This window comes from Nematostella vectensis, chromosome 8 (genome assembly GCF_932526225.1).
Source record: "Nematostella vectensis chromosome 8, jaNemVect1.1, whole genome shotgun sequence".
In the NCBI taxonomy this organism is placed as follows: Eukaryota; Metazoa; Cnidaria; class Anthozoa; order Actiniaria; family Edwardsiidae; genus Nematostella; species Nematostella vectensis.
Genome location: NC_064041.1, coordinates 8,982,296 through 8,998,692, shown reverse-complemented (window position 1 = coordinate 8,998,692; position 16,397 = coordinate 8,982,296). Strand labels below are relative to the sequence as shown.

Sequence of the window (16,397 nt, the reverse complement as noted above, 5' to 3'; positions counted from 1 at the left end):
CTAGTATATTCGGAAGCAATGGATAACGCAGAAACTTCGGAGCTGACTTTAGAACTAATGTTCGAGACAGAAAGTGGAAATTGCGTTGGCCATAGAGATGACATACATTTCAATACAACAGCTGAATCGGACATTAAAATTTTAGGACAATGTTCTTCACGTAAACCACTGTCACTACTGAAGACGAGAGAACGACCGTTGTCAGATGCGTCCGGGTTATCCACCAGCAAGGTCGCTGATGAATTGACCACTGAGTCGATAAAAGAAGTTAATGTTAGTAGTAAACTTAACAGACCGAGCATGACAAAACGATCAATGGTAGAAGCAGCATTCGGACTATTTACCCGCAGTTCCCATGACGAAGAGTTTCCTCGCTCAGTCGCGGAAAAAGGTGTTAGGGATAAACCCCACAGACCATACTCGCAATCATACGAGATAATGTCAAGTGGCACCTGCTCATCTAGTGACTCAAAAAGCAATGACTCTTTAATATCAACAGAATACTTGAACAAACTGGATGGACTTAAAGGAAAAGGGGCAGTGTCTAGGAAAGGAAGCTTTCAGCAAAGTTTCGATACATTTAAAAAGTTAAAAGGTTTTCGCAAGACAAAACAGAAAAGTTCAGATGTTTTGGAGCAGAGAAATAAGATATACATGAACACCTTAGAAGGGGGAGAGGCTTTAGATGGGGCATTCATTAGAATGACCGAGACCAGAAGGGCCAAAAGCATCAGCGTCCACTTGCCTTTTGATCCGTTAGACTACGAGCCCATGTTTGCATCGGATGATACAGTAGAACCTGCAGACACCAGCGACAACCAAAAGACCACGAGAAACGACGCGAAGAAAGGTTTTTCAAGCAAAACAAACAGCATGGGAACAAAACTGAGAAGATATCTTCCAGGCGAACGAAACTCACATAAACCAACAAGGAGTCAATCGTATGAAGAAGTGGAATCACTTCCGCCAGAACTAAACGCGGATAAAAGGACTAATTTCGGACGGGGTATCACTCAGAACATAAGAGATTTGAATGTGAATGAATTAGCTGCGTTCTTGAAGAATCGGTTAGGAATCAACGATACGTACGTGGATGCTCTACGGAGAGAGAGGGTTGATGGCAATTTATTTTTAGATTTGGACGAAGAGGTGCTTATTTGCCTTAAAATTGATAATGTACTTGAAAGGAAGAAGTTGCTGAAACTTATTAAAGAAGGTTGGGTGCCTACGGTGAGAGAGCATGACAAGTAAGTAATCGCCCTCCTCTACCCTAAGCATTGCTCTCCAGTCATCCTTGATACAATCAAGAGTTTCGAAGACTACAGAAAGTGAAAAAAAAAAAAACAGGTCGTCAAATTCTGAATATGCGCGCCCTGGGCGTATATACAACAAGGTATTTCTTTTTTAGAAAGCAATGTACATGACTTCTAGAAATGATGGATAGATAAAAATTACAACGTTGAATCGGGTTTAATTCTCCAATGTACAATTTCAAGTGGGGGGGGGGGGGGGTCTTATGGTGGGTACTCGACGTGGCTACGTTCCGCTAGGTTAGTGACAGGAGTCCCAAAAGTACAATTTGAGGTACATGAAATATATGATACATGAAATACACTCGCTTAATTCTTTATTGCAAATTATTTTAGACACCTTCCATAACACCTAATATTTTAACTTTCCCGTTTTAAATTTGGGAAATATTTGTAAGCATTTTTGATACAAAAATACACACTAGATTATAAATGTATCCATCAAATGTTATAATACAATAAATACCTATCAATTTTTTCTTAAAAAGATGTTTAATTAAACTTTTCTAATGAAACAATTGAAAATTCCTTAATACTCTTTGAATATTCCTTTAACAGGAATAATATTAATTGTAAGATTCTATTTTTCCCCGAAAGTTACAGTGTAGCCTATATGCTGCTATGCCAGGGCACAGTCCGCGCAACTAAACCTGAAATGTACAAGTCGGTTCTTAGAACAAGTAGGTTCTTAGAAGATGCATGGACTGTTATAATGTTCAATAAATCTATTTATTCTTGGGGAGGGGGCTCAAAATGGTAAGTGAAGGCCAATCAAGCCGCCATTTTACACTTCTGCAAAATCCCAAGTCACACAAAGAATCCATTTCCATCGGCTAATTCAAGCGATAAACTTTAAGATACTTTTAATCCAATGTGCTAACTCGATATCGGACTACTTTGGATGGTTATTTGCATGGTTACTATCTTGCAAATAGACTGTTGTATTTCTCGAAGTAAACAATAACAAGAGTGGCTGGTCGGCGTTTTTTAAATAAGAACTATTTGCTGACCACGGATTAGAATCTTGTTGGAGTAGTTGTTTTACCTGTTGCCTAGATGTTACCTAGCTCCTCGTCGAAGACTGGACCGCTTAGACCTGTTATAAAAATAAATAATAAATAAACGATATTTCATATTATCAAAATAAATAAATAAAGATATAAATAAGTAAACAAAAGACAAATCCATCGGGGTTAAACCATACTCGCGTAAAACAGTTCATGGACCTCTGAGATCTAGTTTTTGATAAGCTAACCTTATGGTCCCCATTAGTAAGGGGTCGAGAGCGTACAACCATTCATGGACCTCATCCTCCCTATCGGATTGAGTCTGTAAAAGGAAGCGTCCTTGACGAGTCCTAATGGAGAATATAGTACAGGTCTGAGGAAGAAGGACAGACAGGTATAGATGAGCATGGAAATTCATTTATTAATTAAAATAATAATAACTACTTACTAACCGAGAGTGAGGTCATGCCGGGAAATATCATACTGAGGCTTTGGCGTATCGACCGAGACTTTGCGAGGTCGATGCGCCAAAGCCGAGGTTTGATATTTCCCGGTATGACCGAACGGTCGAGGTTAGTAAGTTGTTTATTATATGGCTTTTTAAAGAAATGACCAGAAAACAAATCAACTTTCGATTTCGCGCGAATGTCGATTAGTTTATCGATCGATTTCAAAAAGGCGGGAAAACAAGAAACACTCGCGCGCTGCCAAATCAAAAATGTAAATGAGTGAAAAGATCAACAAAAGTTACTACTGGACGACTTTTCGGGCTACTATTTGCACCTTTTGGAAGCTACAGGTTTTATCATAGGTGGTTGATCATGAATGGACTGTTTAATACTAAAACTCCACGGTATGTAGAGAACAAACTTTTGAAGGAAAATCAATCGCAAATCGCTTTGTGCTGCTTTATGATTTGATGGAAATATTGCATTTACAAATAACAGGCAGTACTAATCGAAAGGGGACTTTTCTGGGTCTTCAAAATTTTCTTCTTCAGTCTCTTCAGGATAATAAAACTCCGACTCAAAGTGCTCGTCCTCTCACATTATCAACTTTAAGACCTGTTTGTTTCTTGTTTTTTTTTTGGTGGCTTTGGTTTTTTGGTCGATTTTGTTTTAGCGAAATTCGTGCAAACGAACAAAGCAACACAAAAAAGCTCACGAAATGTCCCGCTCCGAATACGGAAAAAGACGGCCCGCTGATTAAACATTTCTGTTTCTTCTGGGTGTTAGAATTTGCTACTCGAATGTTCGCTGTCGCTCATTTTGCTGTTTGAAGGTCGAAAAAATTCAACAAACAGAAGATTGTGAAATTTTTTCGTAGGGCAATACGGAATTCCGTAATGCCCTCTCAGAGACGGGCAATACAGGAATTTCACGACTACCATTAGCAAATCACAGCGCGCGTACTATCGTAGCCATATGCTAAAACACCATATCAGCAATATCGGCCAAAATCGGTTGAAGATTTTATTTTGCCCATATATAAAAGGACCATACATTTTACTGGCGGCTTAAAGGAAAATTTACTTTGTCATTTTTTTCTTTACTAAGTACGAGTGACCTTTTCATCTAAAAATGTTACATCATTGTTGGTATAAAGCAAGCCCGTTCTCACCGATTGTTTGGCCATGTCTTCAGAGCAGTCCACTTTGGCATTTCGTAGATTGATGACAAAATATTCAATCTGTGATTTAGGAGAGCACAAAACAATTTTTTTAACCAGGAACTATATTTTTCTTTAAATATACAAACATGCACTTTTAGATCTGATGTTCAAGTACAACAAGAAAGACTCTTCCTTAGGGAGTGTTTATTAATTACACCGAGGGGGGGAGGGAAGATTTTTACTCAAGACACCTTAAAATTTCAGAGCCCCTCTTTCATTGTAAACATTTTTTTCAGTGCCCCCCCCCCCCCACACACACACACACACCACCACCACCCTTATAGAACTCCAAATTTTTTTTACCTTTCCCTTAGAGGACATTTTTTTTCGAAGCCCTTCCTTTTGGTGGTTAAAAATGTTCGGAGAACCCCCCCCCCCCCCCCCCCTAATATCTTCCCTCCCCCCCCTCCCCTCCCCTCGGTGTATTAAATGAGTACTCCCTTACCGGATCGTGTTCGTGGGTGTAGAAAAGGACGTAGGGCTTCCGCACAACCTAAAATACATCATGACGTCATCAGAACAAAATCTTATTGGCTCGTTAGATCACGTGACTAAGCGCTATTGTACTCACCACATAGCAGCGCTTCCATCGACAAGAATTGTCCTCCATGATGTACAGATAGCCTTTGCTGGATACAACGGGACTGGGGAGAGTCAATGCTATGGTGAGAAGGGGGAGAGGGAGGGTGGGAATTGTCCTCCATGATGTAGAGATAGCCTTTGCTTGATACAACGGGACTGGGGAGAGTCAATGCTATGGTGAGAAGGTAAGAACTAGAGATAAGGGAAGGACAAAAGATAATGGCAATTAATTATGATTAATCAGTTGCAGCAATGACTTAACATATATTGTTGTCAAGAAGAGGGGTATATAACTTTATGACGACGGACAACCTATGTTTATTGGCAACAACAAATCTAACGAGCACTCTGGTTGCACAGTTAAGATGAATTTCAGACAAGTGTCGAGCTACTTTTACTAATAATAGAAAATTGTTGGAAAGGCTACGGCAGAAAATATAAGGAGATTCAAAGCCAGCACGTGGCAATGCATTCTAACACTTGTTCTTCAAACCACGACAAGAAAACAACACGTTTCACGGACTAGCGAGGACGGGGACGTATATGCTCTGCAAATACAACAATCTGCGTTCGCTAAAGTAGGAACAAGTAGAAACAAGTAGAAACAAGTAGAAACAAGTAGTAACAAGTAGAAACAAGTAGAAACAAGTAGAAACAAGTAGAAATAAGTAGAAACAAGTAGAAACAAGTAGAAACAAGTAGAAACAAGTAGTAACAAGTAGAAACAAGTAAAAACAAGTAAAAACAAGGAGAAACAAGTAGAAACAAGTAGAAACAAGTAGAAACAAGTAGAAACAAGTAGTAACAAGTAGAAACAAGTAGAAACAAGTAGTAACAAGTAGAAACAAGTAGAAACAAGTAAAAACAAGTAGAAACAAGTAGAAACAAGTAGTAACAAGTAGAAACAGGTAGAAACAAGTAGAAACAAGTAAAAACAAGTAGAAACAAGTTTTGCTTCCTTAGACGTATGAACTCCAGTGGTCTTTAATAAAATTATAATTGAGTGCTTAGCGTGGACGTGTTTTTCTTTATTCGCGTCTTTAAAATCGTTGTCCCTACTAAAACTCTCTCTCTATGAAGAAAGGAAAAGGGGGGAGTCAGGGGGGGTCTGACGAATGTTGGGCTTACTTTTTCCGCACTTCCCGCATGTCTGGCAAGTACAGGTCAGCTCGACGGTCATCGTCGGCTGAACTGAGACTTCTTGAGCTTGAAGCAGGAGAGCTCCCAATCTGTAGGTAACCATTAAGTATCACAAGACCAGTGCATATAAATATAATACCAAATTATTAGAAGAGAATTGTACAAATGATCAATAAAGATAGCAGTTTTAAAATAAAACCTTTAAACCTTTGCTATTATGAAAACATTTTGGTTCTTCATTTTATAACGCATCAAACTAACAAAACAAAACAAATATTTTAACAAAACATTATTTTACTGCTTTCTGAGACTCGACATGTGTTTAGCGAAAGTTCAGGCTAGCCGTTCTTATTAAATGTTCTTATGAAACCAAACGAGTGTATAATGGGAAACCCTCGTTTACACGACTATCTCTGTGACAGATTATCTTCAGGTCTAATTATCCCTATTTTAATGCATTCAGTAGAATGCAAAAAAAAGACCTGAGCAAAATAAAACGATTAAAATCCATTATCATCATGGGAATGTACAGAGCATCATTGGGAAATGAAGACAAAATAGCTATTATTATTTCATTCTTACAGGCAGCGCAATAACTGTTTTACCCAGTCATAAGAATTGAATAGCGCATTGAAAGTTCCATGAACGTTCGGTGCACTTTGTTACAAATCCTCAACCATAACGTACGATGAGTTTTCTATCATAAACAGAATTTGTTCATTTTGTCCACCCACAATTTGTTCGAAGTTTTTCATGCATCCCCTTCTCGTCAACAGCTGAAGACACTGAGGATAAAAGCAAAGGACACCGTTCACGAGCAAATGTTAAAAAATTTAGTTAACTTTAGTAGTCACCGGGCAGAGAAAGAGCAGAAAAAACTCAGATCATAGAGAAGACTTCTTATTAACACTTATTTCTTTTTATTTAGATGTATTTAATAAAGTTGAGAGTGTTTTCAGCTCTCAAGTCATTTCGATATTTCTTGATAATGATATCTTCCAAGTTATAAGCCAACTTATTTTGGACAAGACAGATAATATCTTGACGAGAGTGATTTCACTAAATCCAAAAAATAAGAACCATAAATGATATATATATATATATATAATATATAAAAATATATAACATATGATATATCTTGATGTTTGGAAAAATACATAAACTACTTTTTCATCCCTACAAGCCTGTTTCGTGGTTGCCCTCTCATCACATCGGGCACTCAAGCCAAAAATCACGCATTATAACATATGATAGGTGCATTTCTTCTAATATTTTCATTAAGAGAGAAGGGGGAGAAGGGCAGCCAATGACAATCCTATATGAAACCAGATGAGAAAATGGAAGATGAAAGGTGAGTTAGCGATAATAACACGCGACTACGCATGCGTCGAGTGGTGCAAAGACGACAGAATTATCGGGTTGCCGTGGGGACGGCACCCGCAACAAAAGATAACACAAAAGATAAGCAAAATAATAAAAAGGGGGCACTGTGTAGGCGCGATCCTGTCTAAATGCTCAGAGAAAGGACAAGGATTAGCAGACACCCCCCCCCCCCCCCTACTAAACACTCAACGCAGCAGCAGAAAACGTAAGGCTAATTTCATTCAAATAAGAAAATGCAAATTAACTTTGAGATTACTAATGGGTATATACATGGAACATGGAATCACAGAAGTGATGGCTGCTGCTGATGATGATGATGACGATGATGATGATGATGATGATGACGATGATGATGACGATGATGATGATGACGATGATGATGACGACGACGACGATGATGATGATGATGATGACGATGATGATGATGACGATGATGATGACGACGATGATGATGACGATGACGACGATGATGATGATGATGATGATGGTGGTTCTAATAGTGTAGATGATCAAAAGGATAAATAGGAGATGATAAAGATGGTGATGATGATGATCATTATTATTATTATCAATGATACTGATGCTGATGAGCAAATGGTGAACCAACGCCACACAGTGCCCCATAAACAAAATGAAAAAATGAAAAACTCAATTAAAACAGACGTACAAATACAAGTACGCAGAGCTACCTTTGTGACGAGGGACTGCTGGTCAGGACAGGCTTTGTTATACTGTTCTGGGGAATTGCCTACCGAGAGCGGACAAACAGACAAGCAGGAGGACGCTAGAGAGTAGCGACTGAGGCCACCTGAGTCGCAGCTCGAGGGGGAGAAGAGTTCTTGAAGATTGGGCGTGGCCGGGCTGGAAGTGGGGGAGGATCTGAGATTGTCAGCGAGGCTAAGGATGTGACGGGCTTTGCAAACCTTGGAAAAAGAACAAAGGTTCTTTTATTGTATTTTTCGGCAAACAATTGCTATCACCAATAGACTGTTTTCACGATGTTGCGCACCTATTCAGAATGCCACAGACTGGCGGGCCACAGCAGGCCAATGCGTATGAAGGGGAACTTGACTACACAACTCCGCAAAAGAAGCACCAGTCTTTGGCTTATAGGATGCGTGCATCATCGCAAAAACGGAATCTATAAACTTCATCATCAAAATCACCATCACAAATACCACCAACACTACCATAACCATTACGATTCTCCAAATCTTATCCCCTCGATTATCATCATAATCATCATCACAATCACCACGATCACCATAATTACCATACCCTAACCGTATTTAACGTGTTAAGGTTGGTTCTCACTTTGACGTGAGCGCAAGCGGAACGCACGCAGTTTTCCGATTTTCACTAGAAAATAAGCGCAAGCGGAAGCACAGGTAGCCCAAGCTCTTTATTTGTCCCTATTGATATTTACAATAAACATAGGGCGAAAAAATAATTAGTGAAAAAGAAAAATAGAAACTTGTTGAAAAGACGTGTGTGTTCCACTTTGTTCTGGTTAGAGTTCAAATCGTGAATATTGAATAAAAAAAGGTACTATAATACGGCCAGAGAACAAGCAAAAAGTAAACATAAACACAACACTAGACTACACACGTCCTTTTAACAAGTGTTTTTTTTTTATTTTTCACAATTTTTTTTTCGCCCTATGCTTACTGTCAATATCAAAAGGGACAAATAAAGAGCTTGGGCTACCTGTGGAGTAAGCGCAAGAGAACGCAACTGCTTGATTTTCTTAATCATCGTCATTAGCTTCACCATTATCATCAGTAGAAGTAGGGCAACACTAACACCCTTACCTCTAAAATTCTGTCGAATCTATCAAGCTGTTTCTGGTGTTCATCTATCAGTGAGGGCCCCTTGGGTCTCCACCCCTTGAGATTCTCTTCTCCTCGTACATACATATTGGACGTGTCCACGGCCTTCTTACGGGGCCTTAGGGCTACGAACAAAGGCTCATTGTAATAACACTTGGTGAATACTCGATTCCTTTGTTAGTTATTAACTTGAATTTGGTAATTCATCAACCGGGAGGTCGGTATAGTGAAATACTATGACATAGATCTATAAAATTCTCGAGCTAGTAAATAACCAAAAAAAAAAAAGGATGACTCATCTAACTTGTAGCTTATGAAAGAGCATTAAAACGTGTCAATTGGTGTTTTTAAATCACTAACCAGCGAAAAAATCGCACAACCCACGGGACAATAATTGATCGCGAGCTTAACAATGATTTGTTTGTTATGTTTTTATTACAAATTATTTACGTTTGTTCGAGGTATCCTATTTTAGTATCTTTTAGGGTTGTTTTCCAAAAGTCCCGAGGATGATCCCCGTCCGTTTGATGTCGGATACCCCCCCCCCCCCCCCCCCTTCCCCGGGTGTGGAACCCGAAAACTTGGATGTGAAACTCTAAAAAATAAACACATTTTGGCAAGGAAATCATACGAAAACCTTACACATATTTATCTTTGATGATAAATATTGTAAATCGGGGTCCAAGAAAACAATAACAATAAGATCTATGCCCCCTTCCACTCCCTCACGGATGTAATTTCTTCAGACCCACCCCACCCCCAATAATACATTTTATGGAATCACACAAAAGGACATACCATGCCCAGTCTCGTCAGCAGCATGAAGATTCAGCTCATAAATGCCACCATACTTATAACTGCAGAGCATATGAACCATAAACCGTTAGAGCAGCGTAGTCCAGCGTCTTGAATAGGGAGGCTGATGTTAACTGGCTTATTGGTTTTGAGTGGGAGGGAAGGGTTGGATAAGAAACTTTGTACTGGAGCAAAACACGTAAGGCTGTTTTGCATTTCGAAAAGCTCTAAGAAATATCCCATTAATATTTCATGTCACAAATGTTTCCATTTTGTAGATGTGTTTGCCTTAATACCCCCCCCCCCCCCTTTCTTGCCTCGCCTCTCCACTTTTCCACACAGCTACTCCTGCTTGGTATGACAAGTAACCGATGAGATAATGTGTAAACAAGCCCAAAATCCTGGATATGGGCTTGGGTATTCATTGCTTTATCGAAGGTTTGAGGATTGTCAAAGAAATGGTGCTAATTGTTTTGTTAGTTCCTTGTTAGAAGGCGGAATTTTTACTTTGTTCCATATTTTCGCTTTTTTTTCTTCTTTCCTAATGCTTTTCGCGTTCTTGTGAAGCTTGGATCCCACCATAAGTATATAAAGGATTTCTTTAAGGGAATATGGACTTGCTCAAATTATATCATAACTTACCATGCAGGCTTCGAGGAACCTGTCAAGACTCTCCACATTGACCTACAAGAGTAGAATTTTGCCATTTGATTATTAACAATAATGAAACAAATTATATTTCACACACACCTTCTTGTTCTTCTCAACGTAAGCAGGTCGCACTGGTTTTCCCGCAAGAATGTAGTTTAAGTCAGTCAAATGCGTGCGCTTTTCCCGCAAAAAAAAATAAAATAAAAATATCTAATTGAGCTGAATGCGCGCGTCTTTTCACGCCAAAAATGTTGCTGAATGAGCCATATGGGGGGCGTCCTCCCTGCCAATAATGTAGCCTAAGTCGTCCACGCATACCCCACCGTAAGCATTTCTAGTTGTGCCGGCCGCATACATCTTCCCTGCGAAGAATATACCTTGATTCAAATGTGCTAGTACGTTTGGCGCGTCTTTTTCCTCCTAAAATACCGACTGAGCTTTTTGCAGGTGTCTTTCCCACCTAGAATACAGCTTGAGTCGTCTGGCACATGTGATTCTTACCTGGAAGGGCTTGTCTTGGAGTCTCTGTTATAAACAGCCAGACAAAGTTCCTTAGTCAGACACGTGGGCCGACAACAGTTATCCATCTGCAAAGCAAAGTCATCGGTAAACATTCAATCTTTATACCGGATAAGTTCGCTTGCCGGATTAGCTCTCTAGTGGCAATTAAATTATATTAAGTCTATTAAGAGGACAAGGCCGCCAACAAGTGATATGATGCACTGGCACTTTAAACCTATAAAGCGACAATAAAATTCTTTATTGGAACTGAGCACCCTTTGCCGGTTAATAAAAAAGCCATCAGATCACTGTTGATAGCATAAGGAAGTTGCCAATCAACAAGAATGTAACATACTTGTTACTTAGCTATTTGATGGCGGCTTTTGCTGTTTGCTGCTATTTTCAAAATTTCTGCGAAAATAATTCTCGACTGCTAACTGTTTCTGGCTTCCTGTAAACCACCAGACGAACCCAGTATGAATTACATTTGGCAGGTGCTTATTGATTGGTCAGTGCCTTACGAAGACGTGGCGTGATCGAAAACCATTTCAGTGCTGGTTCAATAAAAACGCTTCAAGAATTGTAAGTGACAGACTAGCCGCGGTAATAGAATACCAAATGTGAAGAGCTCTTACCTCGAGGTATGCTTTTAACGTTACGTACACAACTTCGCCAGGAGGCGTCACCCTGGAGAAGTAATGAAATACACCAATTTTAAATCGCAGGACACGACTTCTATGCACGTTTCACGATTTTCAAAAATCGGAAATCACGTTTCACGCTAAACTGATGAACTGACGACAAGGATCAATCTTTACTCGGAAATCACGATTGACGATTTTTAAAGAGCATAGATCACGATTCACGCTGAACTAATTTCGCCAAGCACGGATCACGGTTTCAATTTGTCCTTTTCACGATTCACGATAAACAAAAAAGGCCATGCACGGATCATGAAAATAACGCTTACTGCCCTTGCTTGTCTAGAAGAGCGACAAAGCCGACATGATCCTGTAGGTTGTTACTGCCAATTTTTAGACCGACTTAAAATAACAATAAGAAAGCTTAACGAGCTACAATGCGTTTGTTATTTATTCTTTTCCTACAAAAGGGGGACACACTAAAATTAGAGCCCTTCTCTAGCTTCATAACGGTTTTATCACTGAAAGCCTTAAGCATACGACACAATACGCGTTTTTTTGTACGTTCGTATAAACGAATTCAATCGCCGGCGATCGCCAGCCAATCTGATCGCCAGGATCGGACGAGAGACGTCTAGATATCGGCGAATTCGCAATTGAAAGCTGGCGATCGACGTGCAAAGTTTGTAAAGGGCGACGAATCCGATATTATAATCGGTCTTGGGGCGGGTTCTCCACCAAACAAACAAAACACAATTATAAAGCTTGAGCAAACGTAGTGAAACCTAAGAAAATACGACTCGGCCGATTTAGTGTTTCCGCGGGAGAAGTGATTGGAATGCGAGTAAGAGTGAATTCAAAATGCGAACAATAGGCTGGCAAACAAGCTAATTAATAACAATAGCTATTATCTCCACCTTCAGAACCTAGAATAAAGAGAGCGTCCTGTTCGTCGAGCTTCATAATCATTCACGAACGTTATGTCTATAATGTCTAACCATGATTTTCAACACGATGTTCAGATTAAATACATTTTTCCAAATCTTTTAACCGATGCTTCAAATCAAACTTTCCAGATACTTTTGAATAAATTCATGAAAAAAAAACCTTAGACCCATTTTGGCTCGTTATTTTTATTTTATTATTTTATTTTTTTGCCGCGGCCTTCAAATTTGGCGCTAATAAACCGTGTCGGCACTATGCAGCCGCGCCGGTAACAAAGTTGACACCTCGACATTTCCACCCATTCTTGGCCACGTAGTTTTTATCGCATCTTAGCGCGTTCAACAAAAACGTCAACTTTTTGGCACTATTTTTTTGATATAATCTTTACTGAAAATCATGTATCATGAGAAAACTTCCTTAATAAAAGATTATTATCATCATCATCATCATAAACTCATCAAAAATGTCATTACCCATAGCTTATTTACGCTTTGAGGTGATCCAAATGGATTTATTTCTTATTTGCATTGATTATTTTCTTTTTTTTTGCGGAAAGATTCAAAACAAAAACAGTATTAAGAGTCACTATTTTTAGTGGGTTCAACGGTATCAGGTCGGTTCTCCTTCACTATTCTTGTTGATGCGAAGTTTATTTAGGACGCGAAAACGGCTGTGATAAGCTTGCCGCCCCATAATCTTCGGTGCGCTCCCCTCTCCACTTCGGCTTTGGATCTGTTTTTGTTTTTAGAATTTCTATCACAAAATTCCCTTTTGTGCATTCATTGCTATCAAAGGGCTATCAAAGACAATCACCTGTTCAATAAAATGGAGTTGTGCAGTGAGGAGTCCCAGGCCGCCTCAAATTTAAATATCGCGCGATCGTCGTTGGGATGGGACTGGATCTGAGGCGATAGAACGTTGAGTGACAGCAAGTTGTCATGTGATTTGCTGCTATTCCCGGATGTTGGCGGGTGTAGGGATGTACGAACACGCCCTAAAGATAAAGGTGCAAAAAAAAAAAAAAAAGACGTCACATCCAACTTCAGACACACTCGATCTGACTTGTTGGGCACTGTTGGTTTGTTAATATTTAAAGATTGGACAGGGTTAATAATAATAATAATAATAATAATAATAATAATAATAATAATAATAATAATAATAATAATAATAATAATAATAATAATAATAATAATAATAATAATAATAATAATAATAATAATAATAATAATAATAATAATAATAATTTTTGTATTTATATAGCGCAAAATTCATTATCTATATGATCTAATGCGCTTTACAACAACTAAAAATTATATATGTGCTAAAACTAAGCTAAAACTACTAACTATACTATACTAACTATACTAAAATGATATATTATCTAAAAATATGCCAAATTAAATAAATGAGTCTTTAAAAATTTCTTGAAAGTTCAAATACATGTCGCTGCCCTAACGTGTTGTGGTAGTGAGTTCCATACCACTGGGGCCGCAACCTGGAAGGCACGGTCCCCAGTGGTTTTGCCTGTCCTAATGCAAGACCTTTCTAAGATATTACTATTTGTTGATCTAAGATTGTAATTCGACTGCCTAGCCTTTATTGGGTCGCTAAGGTAAGCTGAGATTAACTATCCAAAGAATATAGTTTACTTCAAGCAGCATTGTCACCGGTTTATTTCCGGTCGATTACGTAACAATCTCCTATGTTTTTTAACGATAAACGCGAAAAATAGTTTAAAATTGTAAAAGCAGTTTGTGTATTGGAAGTTTCTTTTAGGATGTCACTGGTGATTTAGAGCGGATAGCCCGATAAATATAGGTTTCCGGCAGCCCTCCGGAAGTAATCTCGTGACAGTGCTGCTTTCACATACACTATATACGTTGGAACGTTACCCATTGTAAGGCTGGTCAGCCGTCTAATTCGGATGTCAGTGGAGTTCTCGTACATTAGCGTCACAACCAGTCTTCTCTGGATTCCCTGGACATATGTGAATACGCACGTGAAAGGCTGTTCTTTTTTCGGCCATTAGTAGAATTCTGTTGTCCCTACATTCTAATCCCTCGCATAGACAGCGCAAGCATCAGCGAGAACATGTGCATAAAAAACAATGACCATTCATTTATTTATTATTTTAAAATTGACCATTTCGGCGTTACGGCAACGCAAACGGCGATGGCAGAAAATTCAAAGAGCCAGACGTGAAATGCATTCTGAAATGGATTCTGTCTAATACATTTCAGCCGTTTTTCTTCAAACTACAACGTGAAAACTCACGGTCTAGCGAGGACGGGAACGTGTGCGTTGAAAACTAGACTAGGATTTTTTGCTTTGTTAGAAATAAGATTCTAGGCTTTTCTAAAGTTTTTTGGGGAATACAACAACAAGTGAATTTTATCAAAACTAGTTTAAAATTGAGCGCAAAGCATTAAAGCTTTTTGGGGGATCATGTTAGGGAATTTAAGATACGGCTACATGTACGGCGACGGTAGAAAATGGAATTAATTTGATAGATTTCCAACGATTCTCCGCCAAAACAGAAGTGAAATTCCAAGTTTTACTGGCGAGTACTTGGTCGGTTGGGTTATAAATTCGCCTTTCTCTGTTTCCTATTGTGAGTGTTAAAATGAAGTTTCTGAACATAAAGTCTAGGTTATTTCATCCAACCCATTTTGGAATTTGCGCCAAGCGTTTAAGTGTTATTCTCTGTCACTCCGTCCTAGCCATAGCCGTTATCGCATCTTAAAGTCCCTAAATAGTTCCAAGGGGGACCATGCCCTTGGACCCCCCAAGTGTGAATCATGTTCAACCCTCGTGTTCTTCTATTTACATGCTGTCCGCACAACATTTTGTCAACGTTGTGCGACTATCATTATCATTTACAAGGAGCTTTAATTTTTAGCTGATTTATGAATGTACTTACTTGATGTAAAAGGAAAATGGATTCTGGAAGATCATCTCCCTTCCTCTTGACAACACAGGGGAAATACCTGTTAAACATGGAAACGATGGATGATTCCAAAGAGCACTGAAGATGGTACTTGTATTACCTTTTCAGCAATTACCCAGTGGATTCAATGCTCATTTTTTTAGATGTTCAAAGGATGTCAGCCACTGTGGTATTGTTTACATGAACAAAATGATGGCGCCCGGATTTTAAAACAAGCACATGAACCATTTTATTTTCCTTAAAGAGTCATAGATAGCCATACATTTGTTTTATTTTCCAATTATCCAAAAGCAAAGTCTTATACTTTCTCTATCAAATTCAAGCGAAGATATCCGAATAGCTTTTAAAATCAGTCGATGAAAAATGGATGTTTTTCGCACTTTGTATTTTGCCTGATGGCGGCTAAGAGAGGTTCTTTCGGCATTAACTAAAAGCATAACGTACTCACTCGCCAGATGGAGATAGTTCGAAGATTTCTATCCACACGACGAAGTCGAAATGCAGGCTCAGCGGCTCCTCCCTAGAAAGTAAAACGATTAGAAAATTGTATTACTGGTTTTCAGCCAAAGACATTACTGGACTCTCTCACTCACTTTGCAGAAATTGGAGCCGGAACAGCATATCCTGAAAAAAAAATACATCAATACATCAAGTAAATCATCAAAAGATTGCACATATAACGTATACTTTTACTGATTGGCTAATACAGAGGGAGATTATTTTATGGAATTCAATGGTGTATATGTTTCCCGTGTGTACAGTAAAACGCACAAGAATTAATTGGAAATCATTTAACTAAGGATTTAAAAACAGCTATTCGCGTGAAATATATCCCGGAATTCACTACTTCGATGATGGATTTTCTGGCCAACCTCCATAATAACTATACCAATAAAAATATCCATATCATGAACATTCCAGGATTTTCATTTAACTTACTCGCAGTATTTGACATTAAGAACATTGAAGGCAAAAAGAAATAGAAGCCTTAT

General features: G+C 38.7%; 1 protein-coding gene across 4 annotated transcripts in view; it reads right to left on the bottom strand.

Annotated features, from left to right (window-relative positions):
* Positions 1–1,610: 1,610 nt before the first annotated feature.
* Positions 1,611–16,397, bottom strand: part of LOC5519337 (kinesin-like protein unc-104) — a 50,514-nt gene continuing 35,727 nt past the window's right edge. Inside the window, exons 38-56 of one of the 4 annotated variants that reach the window (XR_007312452.1) lie at positions 15,999–16,029; positions 15,854–15,925; positions 15,379–15,445; positions 14,351–14,435; positions 13,269–13,449; positions 11,505–11,556; positions 10,870–10,955; positions 10,360–10,401; positions 9,721–9,779; positions 8,905–9,047; positions 7,783–8,016; positions 6,445–6,495; positions 5,699–5,799; positions 4,560–4,632; positions 4,434–4,481; positions 3,938–4,006; positions 2,566–2,667; positions 2,356–2,406; positions 1,611–1,960 (exon numbers count right to left, since the gene is read on the bottom strand). Coding sequence is in view for 2 of the 4 variants with exons in the window: in XM_048731029.1 (XP_048586986.1) it covers positions 2,370–2,406; positions 2,566–2,690; positions 3,938–4,006; positions 4,434–4,481; positions 4,560–4,632; positions 5,699–5,799; positions 6,445–6,495; positions 7,783–8,016; positions 8,905–9,047; positions 9,721–9,779; positions 10,360–10,401; positions 10,870–10,955; positions 11,505–11,556; positions 13,269–13,449; positions 14,351–14,435; positions 15,379–15,445; positions 15,854–15,925; positions 15,999–16,029 (1,556 nt within the window). In the remaining 2 variants the exon portion in view is untranslated. Of the gene's footprint in view, positions 2,407–2,565; positions 2,691–3,937; positions 4,007–4,433; positions 4,482–4,559; positions 4,633–5,698; positions 5,800–6,444; positions 6,496–7,782; positions 8,017–8,904; positions 9,048–9,720; positions 9,780–10,359; positions 10,402–10,869; positions 10,956–11,504; positions 11,557–13,268; positions 13,450–14,350; positions 14,436–15,378; positions 15,446–15,853; positions 15,926–15,998; positions 16,030–16,397 lie in introns of all 4 variants that reach the window. The other 3 variants (XM_048731029.1, XR_007312451.1, XM_048731030.1) reach the window with 3 other exon arrangements.